This window comes from Nyctereutes procyonoides, unplaced genomic scaffold (assembly GCF_905146905.1).
Source record: "Nyctereutes procyonoides isolate TBG_1078 unplaced genomic scaffold, NYPRO_anot_genome, whole genome shotgun sequence".
Lineage (NCBI taxonomy): Eukaryota > Metazoa > Chordata > Mammalia > Carnivora > Canidae > Nyctereutes > Nyctereutes procyonoides.
Genome location: NW_026575135.1, coordinates 68,199,025 through 68,215,146, shown reverse-complemented (window position 1 = coordinate 68,215,146; position 16,122 = coordinate 68,199,025). Strand labels below are relative to the sequence as shown.

Sequence of the window (16,122 nt, the reverse complement as noted above, 5' to 3'; positions counted from 1 at the left end):
CATCAGAAACAATTTTTCCTTGGGAGTAAGGGATGGAGAGAAGGCCTGCTAGTGGAAGATCCTTCATGGACACCCGAGGCCTGGGGAAGAGGGATCCCTCAATGAAAGGTAATAAAAATATTGGAGGTAATGGGCTGAAAAGCAAGTTAGTTGACTGGTTTGTCTACCAAACAGGACTCAGTGCTGGAAGAGATGTAGGCTCGGTGGTGGCATTCAACACCATAATTTTTTCATACGGAGCATTGCTCACTCTTCACTGGTGCCTTACCGATGGCAGATGAAAGCTCATACCTGCCTTCCTCTCACCCCCAACACCTCTTTTACAGGAATTTGGTTACATAAGTTAATGATCTTCCTACTTCTCCTGTCTTCTCATGTCATTTGCAAATTAACTTGCTTTTCTCTCTAGTGGCTTTATTATCCTTCTGTATCTCTGTGAATATCTTGCTTAAATTGTAGGTTCTGATTTCAACCAAGGAAGCAACATGGAAGCAACAGACTTGCCATGCCGAATGGTACCATGTTGGAGGTGCTAGAGAAGAAAAAAAGGGAAAAAGAAGAAAACAGAACACCTTCTTCTCCCATCCTCCCAAATGCACCCTCATCATTCTCCAATGTGTTGAATGCCAGGCTAGGCCCCACTCAGTGACTCTGCCAACCTGATCACCCTGGCCTGATCAGTGCCTTGGGTTTGATCTGGACTTGCAGCATTTCTCCTAACAGCAACTCACAGGTTAAAGAGTCGCATGTTGGGACACCTGGGTGGCTCAGCGATTTAGCACCTGCCTTTGGCCCAGGGCAGGGTCCTGGAGACCCAGGATCAAGTCCCACGTCTGGCTCCCTGCATGAAGCCTGCTTCTCCCTCTGCCTGTGTCTCTGCCTCTCTCTCTCTCTCTCTCTCTCTCTCTCTCTCTCTGTGTGTGTGTGTGTGTGTCTCTGATGAATAAATGAATAAAATCTTTAAAAAAAAGTAGCATTTTAATGAATTGTGAACACGTTCCAAGATAGAAAGAGCAACATAGACTGAATATGGGTCTTCAAAAAAATGCACAAGACAGGTAGTTGTTGGTTTATTTTTTACAATTCTTATTTATGTATTCATGAGAGACACACAGAGAGAGGCAGAGACATAGGCAGAGGGAGAAGCAGGCTCCCTGTAGGGAGCCTGATGTGGGACTTGATCTCAGGACCCCGGGATCATGCCCTGAGCCAAAGGCAGACACTCAACTGCTGAGCCACCCAGGTTCCCTAGGTAGTTGTTGTTTTAAAGCTGATACAAAAAAAAAAAAAAATGTAGGAAAGAGAGCAGCAGCATCTTGAATGGGTATCTGTATCACATCGAGTGTCCATCTGAGAAAGTCATGGGAACGGATGTGCCATCTCAAGCCATTTCTAAATACACAAATTCTCCGCACGATCACCATCTGAAGTCTTAGATCTGAGTAGTTAAAGAACATGAGAGCTCTTCTTTCTTTTGCTAAATAGTCAAGCCCGAGTTTTACTAAAACCAGGACTTGCTAATAAAAAGATAATTTAACTGTTTCAGCTAGGATTCCTCCATCATAAGCCTAGGTAACTAACACCAACCAGCTTAGCAGGAAAAGGGATTTATTGTGAGGATATGGTAGCTGATGCAAGGACAAGCTGAAGCACTAGGTCTCAACAGGGATGGGAACTGGGCTACGCTGGGGATCTAAGTAATCGAAATCACCAGGGAGTCTCTTCAAGATGCCATTGAGTTCAAGGAGTTCCAGGCATTTTTCCTTTGTATTCAATCCACAGAGACAGCGAATCTGATTGCCCTACTTTAGTCAATGTAAGCAGAACGGTCCCACGAGGGGCGGAACCACTGAGAGGGGTAGGTCTCCCAAATAGCATCATGAAGCTGCCACCAAAGACAAGCACGGTGGTGCTAGAGGGTGGGGATAGGGGAGGGATGGGAGACGGGTGACCAAGGTCCACTCTAGTGCGCCAAGCAACTTACTCACGAAAGATGTTTCAACTCAATCAGGTACTTTCAAGGTACTTTCAAGTATTAATTCGATGTCAGTGACTAATTTCATACATTAAGAAAAGCCTCTTTGGCTATGAATTGGCTCAGCAATGAGGAACAGCTGCTCTGCATGGGGACTGTCTTGAATTTGCCCCGGAGGGAATAGGCTAGGTGCCCCTTTCTCATTACCTGGAAAATTCTCTTCATCTGCTTTTCATGGTGGGCGCGCCACATACTTCTTTTGTGTTTCTCTTTCTCTGTTTTATGATTCAGGCGTACCTAATCCATGCACTCCTTAGAGAGCCATAAGTTGAATATCGTTACTTTTTTCCCCCTTTTGCACTTTTGTTATTTTAGGGAGAAAAATGTACTCTACACATGGATGGTTAGACTGCCTTAATATTCCTTCTCATCACTCTCTCAATTGGCCAACTTTATTTAGCTAACTAGCTATCCTCTATCTATCTATCTATCTATCTATCTATCTATCTATCTATCTAGCAGGCCCCAACATGGGGCTTGAACCCATGACTCTGAGATCAAGATTTGAGCTGAGATCAAGAGTCCAAGGCTCAATTGACTGAGCCACCCAGGTGTTCTGGCCAACATTTTTTTTAAAGATTATTTATTTATTTATTCATTCATAAGACACAGAGAGAGACAAAGAGAGAGAGAGAGAGAGAGAGAGAGAAACACAGGCAGAGGGAGAAGCAGGCTCCACACAGGGAGCCCGATGTGGGACTCAATCCCACGTCTCCAGGATCACGCCCTGGGCTGAAGGCAGTGCTAAACCGCTGAGCCACCAGGGCTGCCCTGGCCAACATTTTTTAAATTGGCTTTTTCAGGGGCATCTGGGTGGCTCCTCAGTTAAGAGAATGCCTCTGGCTCAGGTCATGACCTCAGGGTCCTGGGATCAAGCCTTGTGTCGAGCTCCCTGCTCAGGCAAGGAGCCTACTTCTCCCTCTCCCTCTTCCCCTGCTCCTGCTCGCTAGCTCTCTCTCTCTCAAATAAATAAAATCTTTAAAATAAGTAAATAAAACAAATTGGCTTTTTCATTGTGCACTTTATTCTTACTCTCTCCATGAATCAATAGCATTTGCAGTGCCCATTTACTTGTGCCTTTAGGTTTCTTTCTCCCTTTTCAAAGACTCTGACAGCTGAGGGGAGAGTTGCTCTCCCCCTTTTTGCAACAAGACTACAATGGTCACTTAAGAGGAAGCATTGGAAAGCTTCAATTTTTAAGACCCTGTCGTCACTCCCTGGCACCCAGTGTCCAGCCAGCGGCTGCTGTTGTGTTTCCATGTGAGGGCCTGGACTGGGGAGGAATCATCTGCAGGGGTGGGTTTTGTTTCGTAACTGCCAAGGAAGTTGACAAGTCGCCAAGCTCTATGTTTAGAGTCCCCGGGTGAGTTCTCTTCCCTGCCCACTCATCCTCCAACCATCAGCAATTCTTTAGGGGCTCCCTGTGAATGTCCGCCTGCACCCTTCTCCTTCTATCTCTGTAACCAGGACCCTGGGCATGGCCACGGCCATCTCCCATCTGGATGGTAGTGAGAGCCTCCTCTTTTGAGACCTGCCCTCTCGGCTCACAACCACCATTTCTCAGGGCAGCAGTGCAGTTATCTTTCACTAACACACAGCCTGTCAACAGGAGGTCAGGCCCCTCCAGTGGCCTCCCATCACACCCAGAATAAAATCCAAACTTTCCACCACCGTGCCCAACCTGCCGGCCCAATGGCCACCAGTGCACCTGACAACCTCTCCCATTCCTTAAATAACCAAGCCAGAGCCCCCCTCAGGGCCTTGCTCTTCAGTCTCCCAAGGGCTGGACAGTTCTCCCCTTTCTCTCTCTCTCTCTCTCTCTCTCTCTCTCTCTCTCTCTCATCTCAGGGAAGATGGCCCATCCTCAGAGCAGCTGTAGTGATCGCCCGCCCTGAACTGCCGGTCCTCCTCACTCTCCATCCCTCTACGTGGCTCTTATTTTTGGGGCAATAATTAGAAATTTATATATATATATATGTATATATATATATATATATACATATATATATATATATATATCCATCTTCCACTGGGAAAGGAGAGTCAGGGGATCAGTACCATTGTGCACATTACTGCCGATCCCCCAGCACCTGGGACCCCCCCACCCCCGATCACCTCAGATGCTCTCGGTGGAGACTCTGGGTAATCAGTTCTCTCACTTCTAACTACGATGGTTTTTCCTATGAGCTACTTCGGGGCCCCATCACCCTGAGAGAACGGAGAGTTTCTTGGGTTCTGGAAGGAGAGAAGGGATGGCTGACGGCATGGTGGTATAACAGGAACACCACTGGCAGTCACACTGAAGTCCCAGTGAGGTCGCAGTGTGTCCCACCAGGCGGCACTGTCCGTGAGGCTGTTAGTCATTCCCTGCTCTCCACACCTGCAAAGTCCTCGGCAGGAGTGCACCCTCGCTGGAGAACACTTCGGAAGCACCTGTTCTGTTCAGCAAAGGAAACCAGAAATCAAGGCCCCCTGAAATATCCAGGCCTGCATGGTGACATGATAGAATGTGCCCTGTCTCCTCAGCCCCTGGGGCCTAACACTGACCCCACTCCAGTCTCTAAAAACGGGGAGCCCACCAGGGGTAAGTACGATGCCAAGAACTGCGTATTTCAAGTCAGAAAATAGAGATTTGAAGTCGTGAGCGCTGACGTTTCACAGCCTGCTGACTCCAGCCAAGTTTTGGATGAACTTACACCCTTCTCTGCGCAGGGGAGATAATGGCACCTACTTCAGGGGTTATCCTGGGGAGTCGGCAAGAAAGATAGGGCTCTGGTGGAGCCCAGCCCACAGCCTGTGTCTTCCCATCCTTTAAACTCTGCACTCTTGTCTCTCTCAAAAGGATTTGGCATGCCCTGTATGCTCTTTCAAGCCTCTGTATACAGGCTTTCAAGGTTTGTTTTCTTCACCTCACATAATCAGATGAGTTAGGCCTAATCAGCTGGAGATGTGGTCTTCTTTGGATAGTAACAGCTTTAGATTTTGCAAACACATTGCTTCTGCTGCATTATAGTCTCAGTGCATCACTAAAATGACAAGCTGCTTTCCTCAGAATGTATCAGGAATTCTGTTTCTTAGCAACACCCCTCCCACAGGCAATAAAAGACGGAACATAATTCCCTTTGGGCATTGGGAGCCTGCTCAGAATACTGAAAATGTGGCCAGTTTCCCCCGTGGAGGCAGAATCAGAAATCAGTTCTCTGCCTTTGAAAGACAATGTAGTCAGGACCCTTCAAAGTAAAGCTTGCGAAAAGTTTAGCGCATTTCTCATCTCAGCACCTGGTGTTACGGGGCTTAGTTGTCAAGGTAGTATGGAATTTTAATGTATTAGCTCTAGCCTTGCTCTGCCTGATTCAAAATTAAGAAGGAAGCTTTTCTTTCTTTCTTTTCTTTTTTTTTTTTTTAAGATTTCATCTATTTATTCATGAGAGACTCACAGAGGGAGGCAGAGACATAGGCAGAGAAAGAAGCAGGTTCCCTGTGGGGAGCCCAATGCAGGACTCGATCCCAGGACCCCAGGATCACGACCTGAGCCAAAGGCAGATGCTCAACCACTGAGCCACCCAGGTGCCCAAGAAGGAAGCTTTTCTAAATGCTCAGCTCTTTCCTGTTAACTACCTTCAAGTCCAACTTCCTGGAAAGTATAACAACTTACTAGCTGCCAATACCAGCTGCCCTCTTCAGTTTTATATTGTAGATTTCAGAAAATAAACATTTTACATTTTTGGGTCAGGTATACAGTAAGCTCACTGGGCATGTCAAGTTCATTTAAAGGTTAAAATCCAAGCAGATCTAGTATTTATCTTCTCACCTACTTTTCCACCAGACAATAATATTAGCTACTGCATTTATGAACAAATTACTATGTGCCAGGTGTGCTACTGGGCACTTTAAGTGCTTTATTGATTCCTTGTAAAATCTTTGTGAGATAGGTATTATTAATTCTCATTAATTGTAGAACTGAGGCTTGGAAAAGTAAAGTAACCAGCTCAAGGTCACATTGCCAGTAAGAGAGACTCATGCACTTAAGTAATACATTAATCTTTACTCGACTATTTTACTCGTTAGTTTCCTTTGTGATTTTTGTGTTCTGCTCATCAATGCCTTTGATTTAGTTTGCTGAATCTGAGTGAATAAAACCACCTGTAATTTTACGTTTCTAGAAAAGGCAGTGTTCAGTCATCACCTAAAGACACGTAAATACATGTATCATTAATACTAACCCCTTTAATGCTGCAATTGTATGCTACAGAGAGGATATATTGAATGAATCCAGGGCAGTAAACAACCAACCAAACAGGCAAAGAACTCCCAATGAGCTCTGACTTATTTTCTGAACAGATACGTTTCTCAGCCACCAGAGCCAAACTATTTTTTCAGCTGTTTGATGATGGGGGTAATTTACTATGTCTTCTCTGTGTCTGTGCTTCTGTCATGCCCTGTGGGTAGCTAGGAGACTGGCAAAACAAATGTGGTCACAATTATTTCAAGTGTGTTCCCATCTGATGGATCTAATTTTTTCTTAGACACCTGACATTTGAATGGCTATCATATTCTGTGAGTAAAAACAGTCTTGCCATTATCATTTCATAAGCCATCCTTAACTTTAGCAGGAATACTCCAGCAAGTATGTTATCTGGTATGCTGTCGACACAATCTAACAAAGTGCATTTAGCTCTATACTAAATAGTGTCTTGGGAGGGATCTCTCTCTCTCTCTCTCTCTCTGCATATCTATTTAGATATATCTGTAGGTCTCTATATAAAACATATGTGTGTATATATATTTACATATATATATATATATACACATTATATGTAAATTCCAGTATTCCAGCACAAATGGAATAATGAAAGATCTATTAAATGCACATTTCTTTTAGCTACCTCAAGATATCAGTCCACTGTTAGTGGCGTATGACATTCTCTTAAAGGGTCATGAGACAGTAAATGCTTCACAAACATGTAAATAAGAATAAAAATAGAACTTGTACTTTGCACAAGAAAATAACCCATGAGTGAATGTTTCTAGTAAAGGAGAGAAAATGCACTATATCAAATTTTCACCCTCTCTTTTACCCTGGACATTATAAGCAGGTTTACTTGAGCTGGGTCTACAGTCTGCAACGTCTCTGTGGCTCAAAAAGTTTTTAGCCCCAGATCTGGGCCTCATTACGGCTTGCTCTAAGGAACTTTGTTTTTTCTATGGTGGCAGAGGAAAAACAATGTTTACATTCAGAAGTGAATCCCAAGGGCATTCCCAAGTTTATATTTATACAACTTTCAGCACAATTATAATTCTATGCCTTTCTGACCCACTAACAAAATATAACTGAACTCTGGAAAGAATATCAATATAAGAATGACCTTGATTCACCTCTAACTTATAAAACTGAAAACCCTCTAATAACTCTTGGACTTGTGACCCATCAGTTTGAAAAGGAGGCTGGCATCTTGCTGAGTGTGGACTGCTCTCGAATCACAAACACATGGAGATGGACATAATACCTACATGGATGGGGTAGGAGTATCTCATGGCTGGGGACTCTGTACCCAGAAAAGGAAGCTCCTTGAGTCTCAGTTACACATGACATCAGGACCCCGGATGAGTAGTTCACAAGAAAACCTCAGCCTCCTCGTCCAGAAAGGCAGCTAGGAGCCTTTGTTGTCTGCCCATTACTCCGCATCAGGTTAAATAACTGAATGCTCTCACATGAAACTAACCAGAAGCCCACACACTGGACATAGGATCCAAATTAATTTCGCCCTCTTCGTGTAGGATGATCAAGCTGAAAATTTAATGTAAAATATGAATTCTAGAATCCTTGGAACCCTGATTGCTCTGTAGGGATATTCTCTGAACTCCTAGATCTCAGTCCTGAAGAATGGCCACCTACTGAGGACCTATAAAAATAAAATTAAAGGTGCACCTGGGTGGCTCAGTTGGTTAAGCATCAACTCTTGATTTTGGCTCAGGTCATGATCTCAGGGTCTTGAGATCGAGCCCCACATGAGGCTCCATGCCCAGCTTAAGATTCTCTCTCTTCCTCTCACCCTCCCCGACCCGTGCTCTCTCTCTCTCTCTCTCTCTCTCTCTCTAAAATAAATGAAATTTAAATAAATAAATAAAATTACAACCTCCAGGAGGAAAGGAGGCTCACCAAGAGGGAGCACCATACACAGGAGGATTGGCAGCCCCTGAACTCGAGACAGGCTGCTGAAAAGGAATCATGAAGTAAGAATATTAACACAGTGCTTGAGAGAAACTGAAAAAGGAACAAGGCTACTTGTACAAAAGAGAACTTCTGGAAATAAAAACAGAGGCAGTAGAAATTTCAAAACTAAATAGGCTGGACAGCAGGTGTAGGGAGAATTAGTGAAGACAGAGGAATGGTTCTGGAAGATGAGAGTCTAGGACAGAGACAGTGAAGAGTTAAGAAAACAGACAAAGAAGAAACCAGAAAAGTCTAACAGTGGGTCCAACTAGATCCCAGAAGGGAAGAATCCAGAGAATGAGGAAGAGTCAGCACACAAAGATACAATGGGTGATAACTTTCCAGAATGGAAAAAAAGATGGGAATCCACAGATTGAAGAACCATACTGAGTCACAAGCAGGATAAAGAGATTAGTTGCAACCTAGTCACATCATAAAAGAAACTGCAAAATGCTGAAGACAGAAGATCTCTAAGTGGGAGAAGAAAAAAAACCCAAACTGATCACCCACAAGGGAACAAAGAATGACACAACTTCTCAGCAGCACTGGACACCAGAAGACAATAGAAGAGTAGCTTCAAAATGCTGAGAGGCAGCACTGTCCATAGGAAAGCTGTTAACATACATCTTTAAAGTGTCTTCTGTATGTTAGGAAGAATTTTCCTGGGGCACCTGGGTGACTCAGCAGTTGAGTGTCTGCCTTCGGCCAAGTCATGATCCCCAGGTCCTGGGATCAAGTTTAGCATCAGGTTCCCCACAGGGAGCCTGCTTCTCCCTCTGCCTTTGTCTCTGCCTCTCTCTGTGTCTCTCATGAATAAATAAATACAATCTTAAAAAAAAAAAAAAAAGAATTTTTCCCCAAAGGAAGAAAAGTAGGCTGCAGGTAATGAACAGTGCTATTTGTGAAACTGGTAAATATAAGTCCCTTGGAGCACAAGTAAAACGAGAAAATGATTCACTCATATGGGAGAAGTGTTAAAATCCGGGGTGAGCCATCCTCTTAGGTGTGTAATGACCAGAAATTCAAGAGGTAGGAGAGAGGAGGGAAAACATCCCAAGGTGCGTGGAGCTCCGTCAAGCCGGCATGCATGCTGTATTCGTCTTCTGGGCCTACTCCAGTGATTTACCATAAACTTGGCTTCAAATGACAGCAGTTGCAGCAGGCAAAGTCCAAAAGCCAAGTGTCAACAGGATCAGCTCCTTCGGAAGATCTAAGGAAGAATCTGTCTCCGCACCCCTCCCAACTACTGGTGGCTGCCACCAGCCCTTGGCATTCTGTAACCTGTGGCTACAACCCTCTGATCTCCGCTCCCATCTTCACATGGCCTCCCTGTAGTGTGGTTCTGTCCTCACGTGGCCGTCTCCCTACTAGTCTCTTAAAAGGAAACACTCTTCATTGGATTTAGAGCCCATCCTAATCCAGGATGACCTCATCTTGAAATCCTTGCCCTATAAATATATCTGCAAGGACCCTATTCCAAATAAGGTCACATTCTGAGGTTCTGGGTGTACATAGGTTTTGGGACTACAATTCAACCTGGTATACATGTTAAAAAATGTAAAAGTAGTCACTAACAACGTTTTTTTGTTTGTTTGTTTTTTGTCTTATGAATTCTAAACAAATGGAGAGAATAAGAAATAAAGAGAACAATCTCCCTGAAGGTAGGAAAGGAAGTAATATGGTAGAAATCCAAATGAATTAGAAATTACTTTAAATGTAAATAAGTTAAAATGCAATTGTTAAAAGACGGAGTCAGATTAGAAAAATGAAACAAACCCAAATCAACATATGCCATTGCTGATGAAAATATTTACAGACTTGAGTAATATCCTATTTACTATCTTTCTCAGGGCCATAGCTCAGACAAAAATACCACATTCTTACTGGATTAATGTCCTGAAATCATTTTCACTGTGTCAACATTAAAAACAGATGATAAGGCCACCTGGGTGGCATGGTTGTTTAAGCATCTGACTCGGTTTTGGCTCAGGTCGTGATCTCAGGCTCCTGAGATGGAACCCCATGTCGGGCTCTGCACTCAGCATGGAGTCTGCTTGAGATTCCCTCTCCCTCCCCCTCTACCCCTCCCTCTGCAAGCTCTCTTCCCCCTTTCTCAAATAAATAATAGACCTTCAAAAAACATAGATTATAAACAGACTAGAGTACAGAAAAAAGGAAAAACATTGCTTTCAAACCAAATTTCCCCCATTCTAATGGTAGCAAAGAAGTTAATTAAGTTAAATTTTCTGGATAAGTTTCAAGGTTTTTTTAAAAGTAGTTTTAGATGACTTAAAAGATTAACAGAAGGTTAAAGCAGTGAGATATATTTTTTGATCCATCCCTCACTCATCTTTATTCTTCTTTCAATTTTATATCTTCGTTTAAAAAAAAATTCTCTGAAATTCCAGACTACAGAGAACAGATCTTGTTATGAAACCTGGTAGACTGACTGATTTTCAATTGTGGTGCGCACACATTCTGAATGCACAGTATGGGCCAGATTTAACGAGTTCAGAATACAAAAAAGGTCACTTGCCTGCATGCGCACACACATATTCAAAGGATAGCTCCTTCAATTTTCTGTAAGAAAAAGCACATATTTCAAATAAGATATAAAGTACAAATTTTAGCACAATAATGGTGTCAAAAAGATGAAGAAAATTCAGCCAATGGACTATGTACATTCTAAACCTCATTTTGATAAAAAGATGAAATAGCCAGTCCTGGTGAGGGGAAAAGGTATACAATGTTATATTTTTTAAAAGATCTTATTTATTTGAGAATGAGAGAGAAAACACAAGAGGTAGGAGGGTCAAAGGAAGAAGCAGCCAACCTGCTGAGCGGGGAGCCTGTTGTGGGCCTTGAACCCAAGACCCCGGAATCATGACCTGAGCCGAAGGCAGACATTTAACCTACTGAGCCACCCTGGCGCCCTTGTACAATGTAATATACAAGAGATTTTAATTTAAGATCGATCTCAATTTTTATTAAACCTAAAAGTCAGAAAAACTCTCTGCCCCTCCAGAACAGCTAAAAAGTGGCTTTGTTTGCCTTTCCCAAAATACTGCCCACTCTTCAAATGGCAGGGTTGTAAGGTTTGTATTTGTAAGGTTTATACCCCTGGCTCACTGTATAGTGCCTGATGGTCAACGCATTTACTGAATGTGTGAATTTATGTGATAAATTGCCCCCAGATTTATTTTCCTTCTGCCATAAAGCCTCTCTTAACTTTTCAGAACACTGGCAGGCTGGAGTTGCTTAAGCTCTTGAGAGTCAGACCTAACTGTGTCCCTTCAAGTCATGGTGTCTACAAGGAATGCATAGCTGGAGTCTAAAGAAAAGCCAGTTCAGTCAATACAGAGCACTATGTGTTACAAGAGTTGCCAGCAACCCTCTTATTTTGGCTTTCAGCACAAATTGATTAAGGTGTGTGAACATGTGATCATGGAGAATAATACCATCTTAATGCAATGAAAAGCTAATGAAGGACTCTTCCCTAACCTTGCCCCTCACCGACTCCTAACAGACCTCGAATCTCACGTCATCTTTAAGGCCGATTCAAATGGCGAGAAGATCAATTTCGGAACTTGTGATTCTATTTTGGTAATTGCGACTTCTAATTTTAACGTGAAAAAGCTAGAAAATCAGCAAAAGCAGTGAAAAAGATAACTAGAGTCCGATCTGCTGAACCATCAGCTGAGACAAGGAGAGGAGAACAGTGTTAGTTGGCAACAGGTTAAATGTTTATATTTCTACGTGAACATTTTATACATGATGTCTCTTAGACATTTCCTTGTTTTTGAGGGTGAGCCACAGCTTGCAGTCAGAATCTTCCACCACACTCAAGTTTTGTTGAGCACAAATGGTGTTGCCTTAAGTAACCTTGGAAAATGATCATTTGACTGGATTATTATAAGGCTGAGGATAAAAAGAAATTTAAAAAGAAGTGTATATAAGCCCTGTATTCTGCTAGGTCAATTTCTTGCATGACTACTGGGTTAGCATCTCTGAAACTACTTTAGATGGACACCAGGGTTGAAAAAATAGGCAAATAAATGATAGATAATAGGAGTCAGGTTTCTTACGGACAGAGAAAGAAGTTGCAAATAAAGCCAAGGGAGAAAGCCAGAAAGAATCCCAGGGGCTGGATGAAGTGGATAAAGAGTTGGAGGCAGAAGCATGAACTCAGGTTTATTTTCAGCACAACAGAGAAGTAAAACTGTAGGTATGTGTATGTCCTGTGTCAATATACATTCAACAAGTGCATCTGACCATCAAGCCTTGCGTTCTGAGTATCATTCCCCAATAAAATGGAACAAGGCTCCTTGGAGAAATACAAGATGAACCTGGAATATTTTGTGGTGTCAGGGAGTAAGGAAGCCTCAAGAGAGAAAAAAAGTTAAAATGATGTGGCTCCCAATGGTGAAAACTAGAATGATATGAGTGATGAAACATTACTTTACAGTATTTGATTGTAACACACAAAAATACATATCCATAAGCCTATGCTGAAAAATGACCAAATGAGGGAGAAGGGGCAAATCTCCCTTCTATTAAGAATTCCAAATAATAGCAGCACCGGGTGGTTCAGCCAGTTGGGCATCTAATTCTTGATCTCAGCTCAGGTCTTGATCTCAGGGTCTTGAGTTCAAGCCTCGTGTTGGGCTCCATACTGGGTGTGGAGGCTACCTGAAAAAAAAAAAAAATTTCAAATAATATATGCAGGGACCCCCTCTAGGAAGTGGAGCTTAATTTCCCTTCTCCATGAGCAAGACTTGGGCTTAGTGACTAACTTCCAACAAATAGAATATGGAATGGAAAAATGGTAAGTGTCCAACAGTGAAAGAAACCTGGCAGACACCATCGTAACCAAATGTTCAAGGTTAGTATCACCAGTGGTAAGTCACGTTGGCATCAGGCACCACCAGTGAGCGTAGTGAGAACGGTGTACCACTTCTGGTATTCTTCCCTAGAAAATCACAATCCAAATACTCACGATTCAACTATATATCAAAACTCTGAGAGGGCGTGGGGAACATCACTAATGTTCTCTTAACTCTCCAGGATAAACGGGTCACACTCATTTAAATTCATTCTTGACCTAATTCTATTTTTAGCATCTCCTGAATTTTAGCTACCTCCCACTATTTTAAGAATGTGCTTGTCTTGAAAGAATTGAGGATTTAAAACAGAACAACAAAAGACAGAAAACATACGTTAGCATTAACTGCGTATAACTGGGAGGCAATGTTGGTGGTTTTCTTTTTGCTGATTTCCCAAAGTCTTCAATAGTAAGCGGATATAAAAATCGTCATTTGGCATAGTGCCTGGTAGAGCAAGAAATTCATGATCAGTTCCACTGAACTGGTATGACAGGTACTGGTAAAGACTCAAGGTGGGGATGGTTCCCAGAACTGTGCCCCAGCTTCCAGCCATAAAGGACAGACCCCTGGGGGTGGGAAAGGTGCCATCAGGACTCTGGGGACCAGAGCTGATGATGCCCACAAAGTACAGCAACAAGGGAATCTCTGCCTTCCCTCCATCAGACCATCCCTGCAAATGGGTGGGGACCATCCACGGTAGCTGCTGTCACAGTGCGTCAGTGGGGAAAGCCCCCAGGCCCTGCAACCCCAGCCACAGGGACACCACGGTCCCTGCCCTGTGTTAATGTCAAGGACCATCCAGCTCTCCAGGCAGAGCCCACTGGGAGGACCCAACACTGGCAGCCCTTTTAAATACAGGTTGCTAAACTCTAGAAACACAACCTTGAAGTAGCCGCAAGAAACCACCTCAGTGCAGGTGTCCCTGTAAGAGTCCTGACCCTGGCTGTCCAGCCTCACTCTATGTGTTGTCTTTTTATTTTTCCCTCGATGGTCTGCACAGGACTCTTGTGACTTCAAGCTATGGTGTAATTTTTCTTCTTGGCTTTTTAGTAATCTCCAGTTGAGCCCTTGTAACGAATATATTGAATAAGCACATTTTTAAAAACAGAGAATCAAGGTGTCTGCTAAGTTTAATTTTTTAAAAAGATTTACTTGAGTGAGAGGAGCACATGTGTGGGGGAGGGGCAGAGGCAGAGAGAGGCGAATCTCCAGCAGGGTCCACACTCATGGCAGAGCCAGACAGGGGGCCCGATCTCAAGATCTGAGATCAAGACCTGAGCCCAAATCAAGAGTCCGACGCTTAAACGACTGTACCACCCAGGCACCCCCATGGTGCCTGCTAAGTTTTAGAACTAAGTATCATCACAAGTGATATTACCATCTACAAAGACATTCAATGATAAGGATGAAAAGATTTTTAAAAATATCACTCCAAGGATCAAGTAGTCCTGGTTATCTGTTCTGTGAACAAGGGAAACCTGCCAGTAACAAAGTTATATTTGGTCTTTCCAAAAAGTAAAAGAGTAAATTAAAAGGGAAGGCTCAAATAGGTCTAAAAGAACCAAGTAGACCTCACATAACAAGAGACTAATTACTGGGAAGTTTTGTATATTTTAATTTTTCTGTAATAGACACATTGTTTTTCCACTTTTGTTTTTAGTAATAATGTCAAATTCTTTAAAGCACTCTACTCCCCGACTCACACTGAAGTATACAGTTGGTTCATAAGCACCTAGGATGTTTCAGGAGAACTACTACTCCTTGAATCCTTCTTCAATATGAATGTGCATCTTAAATGTATCCTTTTATAAGTTTAAATTTTCAATTTCTTAAGGGCAGGGAACTGGATTCACTTTTGCAATCAGACATAAATATTAGATTAGGAAAATAAAATTTAGATTTCTATTAAGCTAAGTTAACTTTAGGAGAGCCAATCTTATTTAAAAGTACCTTTATAATAAAATGTAACAGGGTGGCACCCAGAAACCAATTATTTTACAACTCCCATGACCCCAAATTACTTAAGAAAACATTCTGGAGGGTATTGTGCCAAGTGAAGTAAGTCAGAGGAAGACGAATACCGCATGACTTCAACTCTACGTGAAATCTAAACAAAACACACAGATTCTTAAATGCAGAGAACATACTGGTAGTTGCCAGAGGGAAGGAGGGTGGGGGTTGGGCAAAATAGATAAGAAGGAAAAAAAAGAACAGTCTGATAGTACAGACATGGAAAAAATAAAGATTAAAAAGTATGTTGAAGAAACAGTGCCCTTAGGACTTAAGGCTTTTTCTTGTTCGAATCCTTAAAAATAGAACTTTCTTATCCTTATAAATTTGGAAGATTTCCTCTTAACTACTGGTGGTGGTGGTGGTGGTCAGGGGACATTGAACCAAGGATAAGCAAGACTAAGGTTGAAAAGGGTCCTGTTGGAAAGACAAGTCTGTACTTGTTACTGGCAAGGCAGGTTAATGATTCAAGTAGGGAGAGCCTATACAATTGGTTATTTCAATTTATGTTTAGAGTTTAGAAATTACAGCCAGAGTATTTTCTGGGCCTACCAAAAAAAACCTACATACAAGAAAAAGACGAAGACTACCCAGATGTTATGATTAAGAAGTGATGGAAATAAATCATGACACCTACCTTCATAGTAATATAATTATTGACACACTTCTGATACCTAATACCAAACTGGTTAAAATACAAGACTTACAAGCAGCCCCACTCCTGGTTAAAATACAAGACTTACAAGCAGCCCGTCTCCTATGCACTGAATAAGTCTTTCTGTATCTTAGTTTCTGTGGTCCTCACTGGAAAAGAAATTAGAACTGTAGAAAAACCATCTTTGTTTTTAAAATACAAGTATGGGCAATCAATGTTCTAACAGTTCTGACCTTAAATTATCAAGTGGGCATTTTTTGAAACAGAAGCACACTATCAAAGTATTAAGATATTATCAATCAAGTATTAAGAGTTAATACAAGGA

General features: G+C 42.4%; 1 protein-coding gene across 2 annotated transcripts in view; it reads right to left on the bottom strand.

Moving 5' to 3' along the window:
* Positions 1 to 16,122, bottom strand: part of FEM1C (fem-1 homolog C) — a 56,202-nt gene that overhangs the window by 15,135 nt on the left and 24,945 nt on the right. The window contains exon 4 of one of the 2 annotated variants that reach the window (XM_055302145.1): positions 11,971 to 12,938. The exons of the other annotated variant lie outside the window; for it this stretch is intronic. Coding sequence (XP_055158120.1) covers positions 12,898 to 12,938 — 41 coding nt within the window. The 3' untranslated portion in view covers positions 11,971 to 12,897. Of the gene's footprint in view, positions 1 to 11,970; positions 12,939 to 16,122 lie in introns of those variants that run through there. 2 annotated transcript variants of the gene reach the window in all.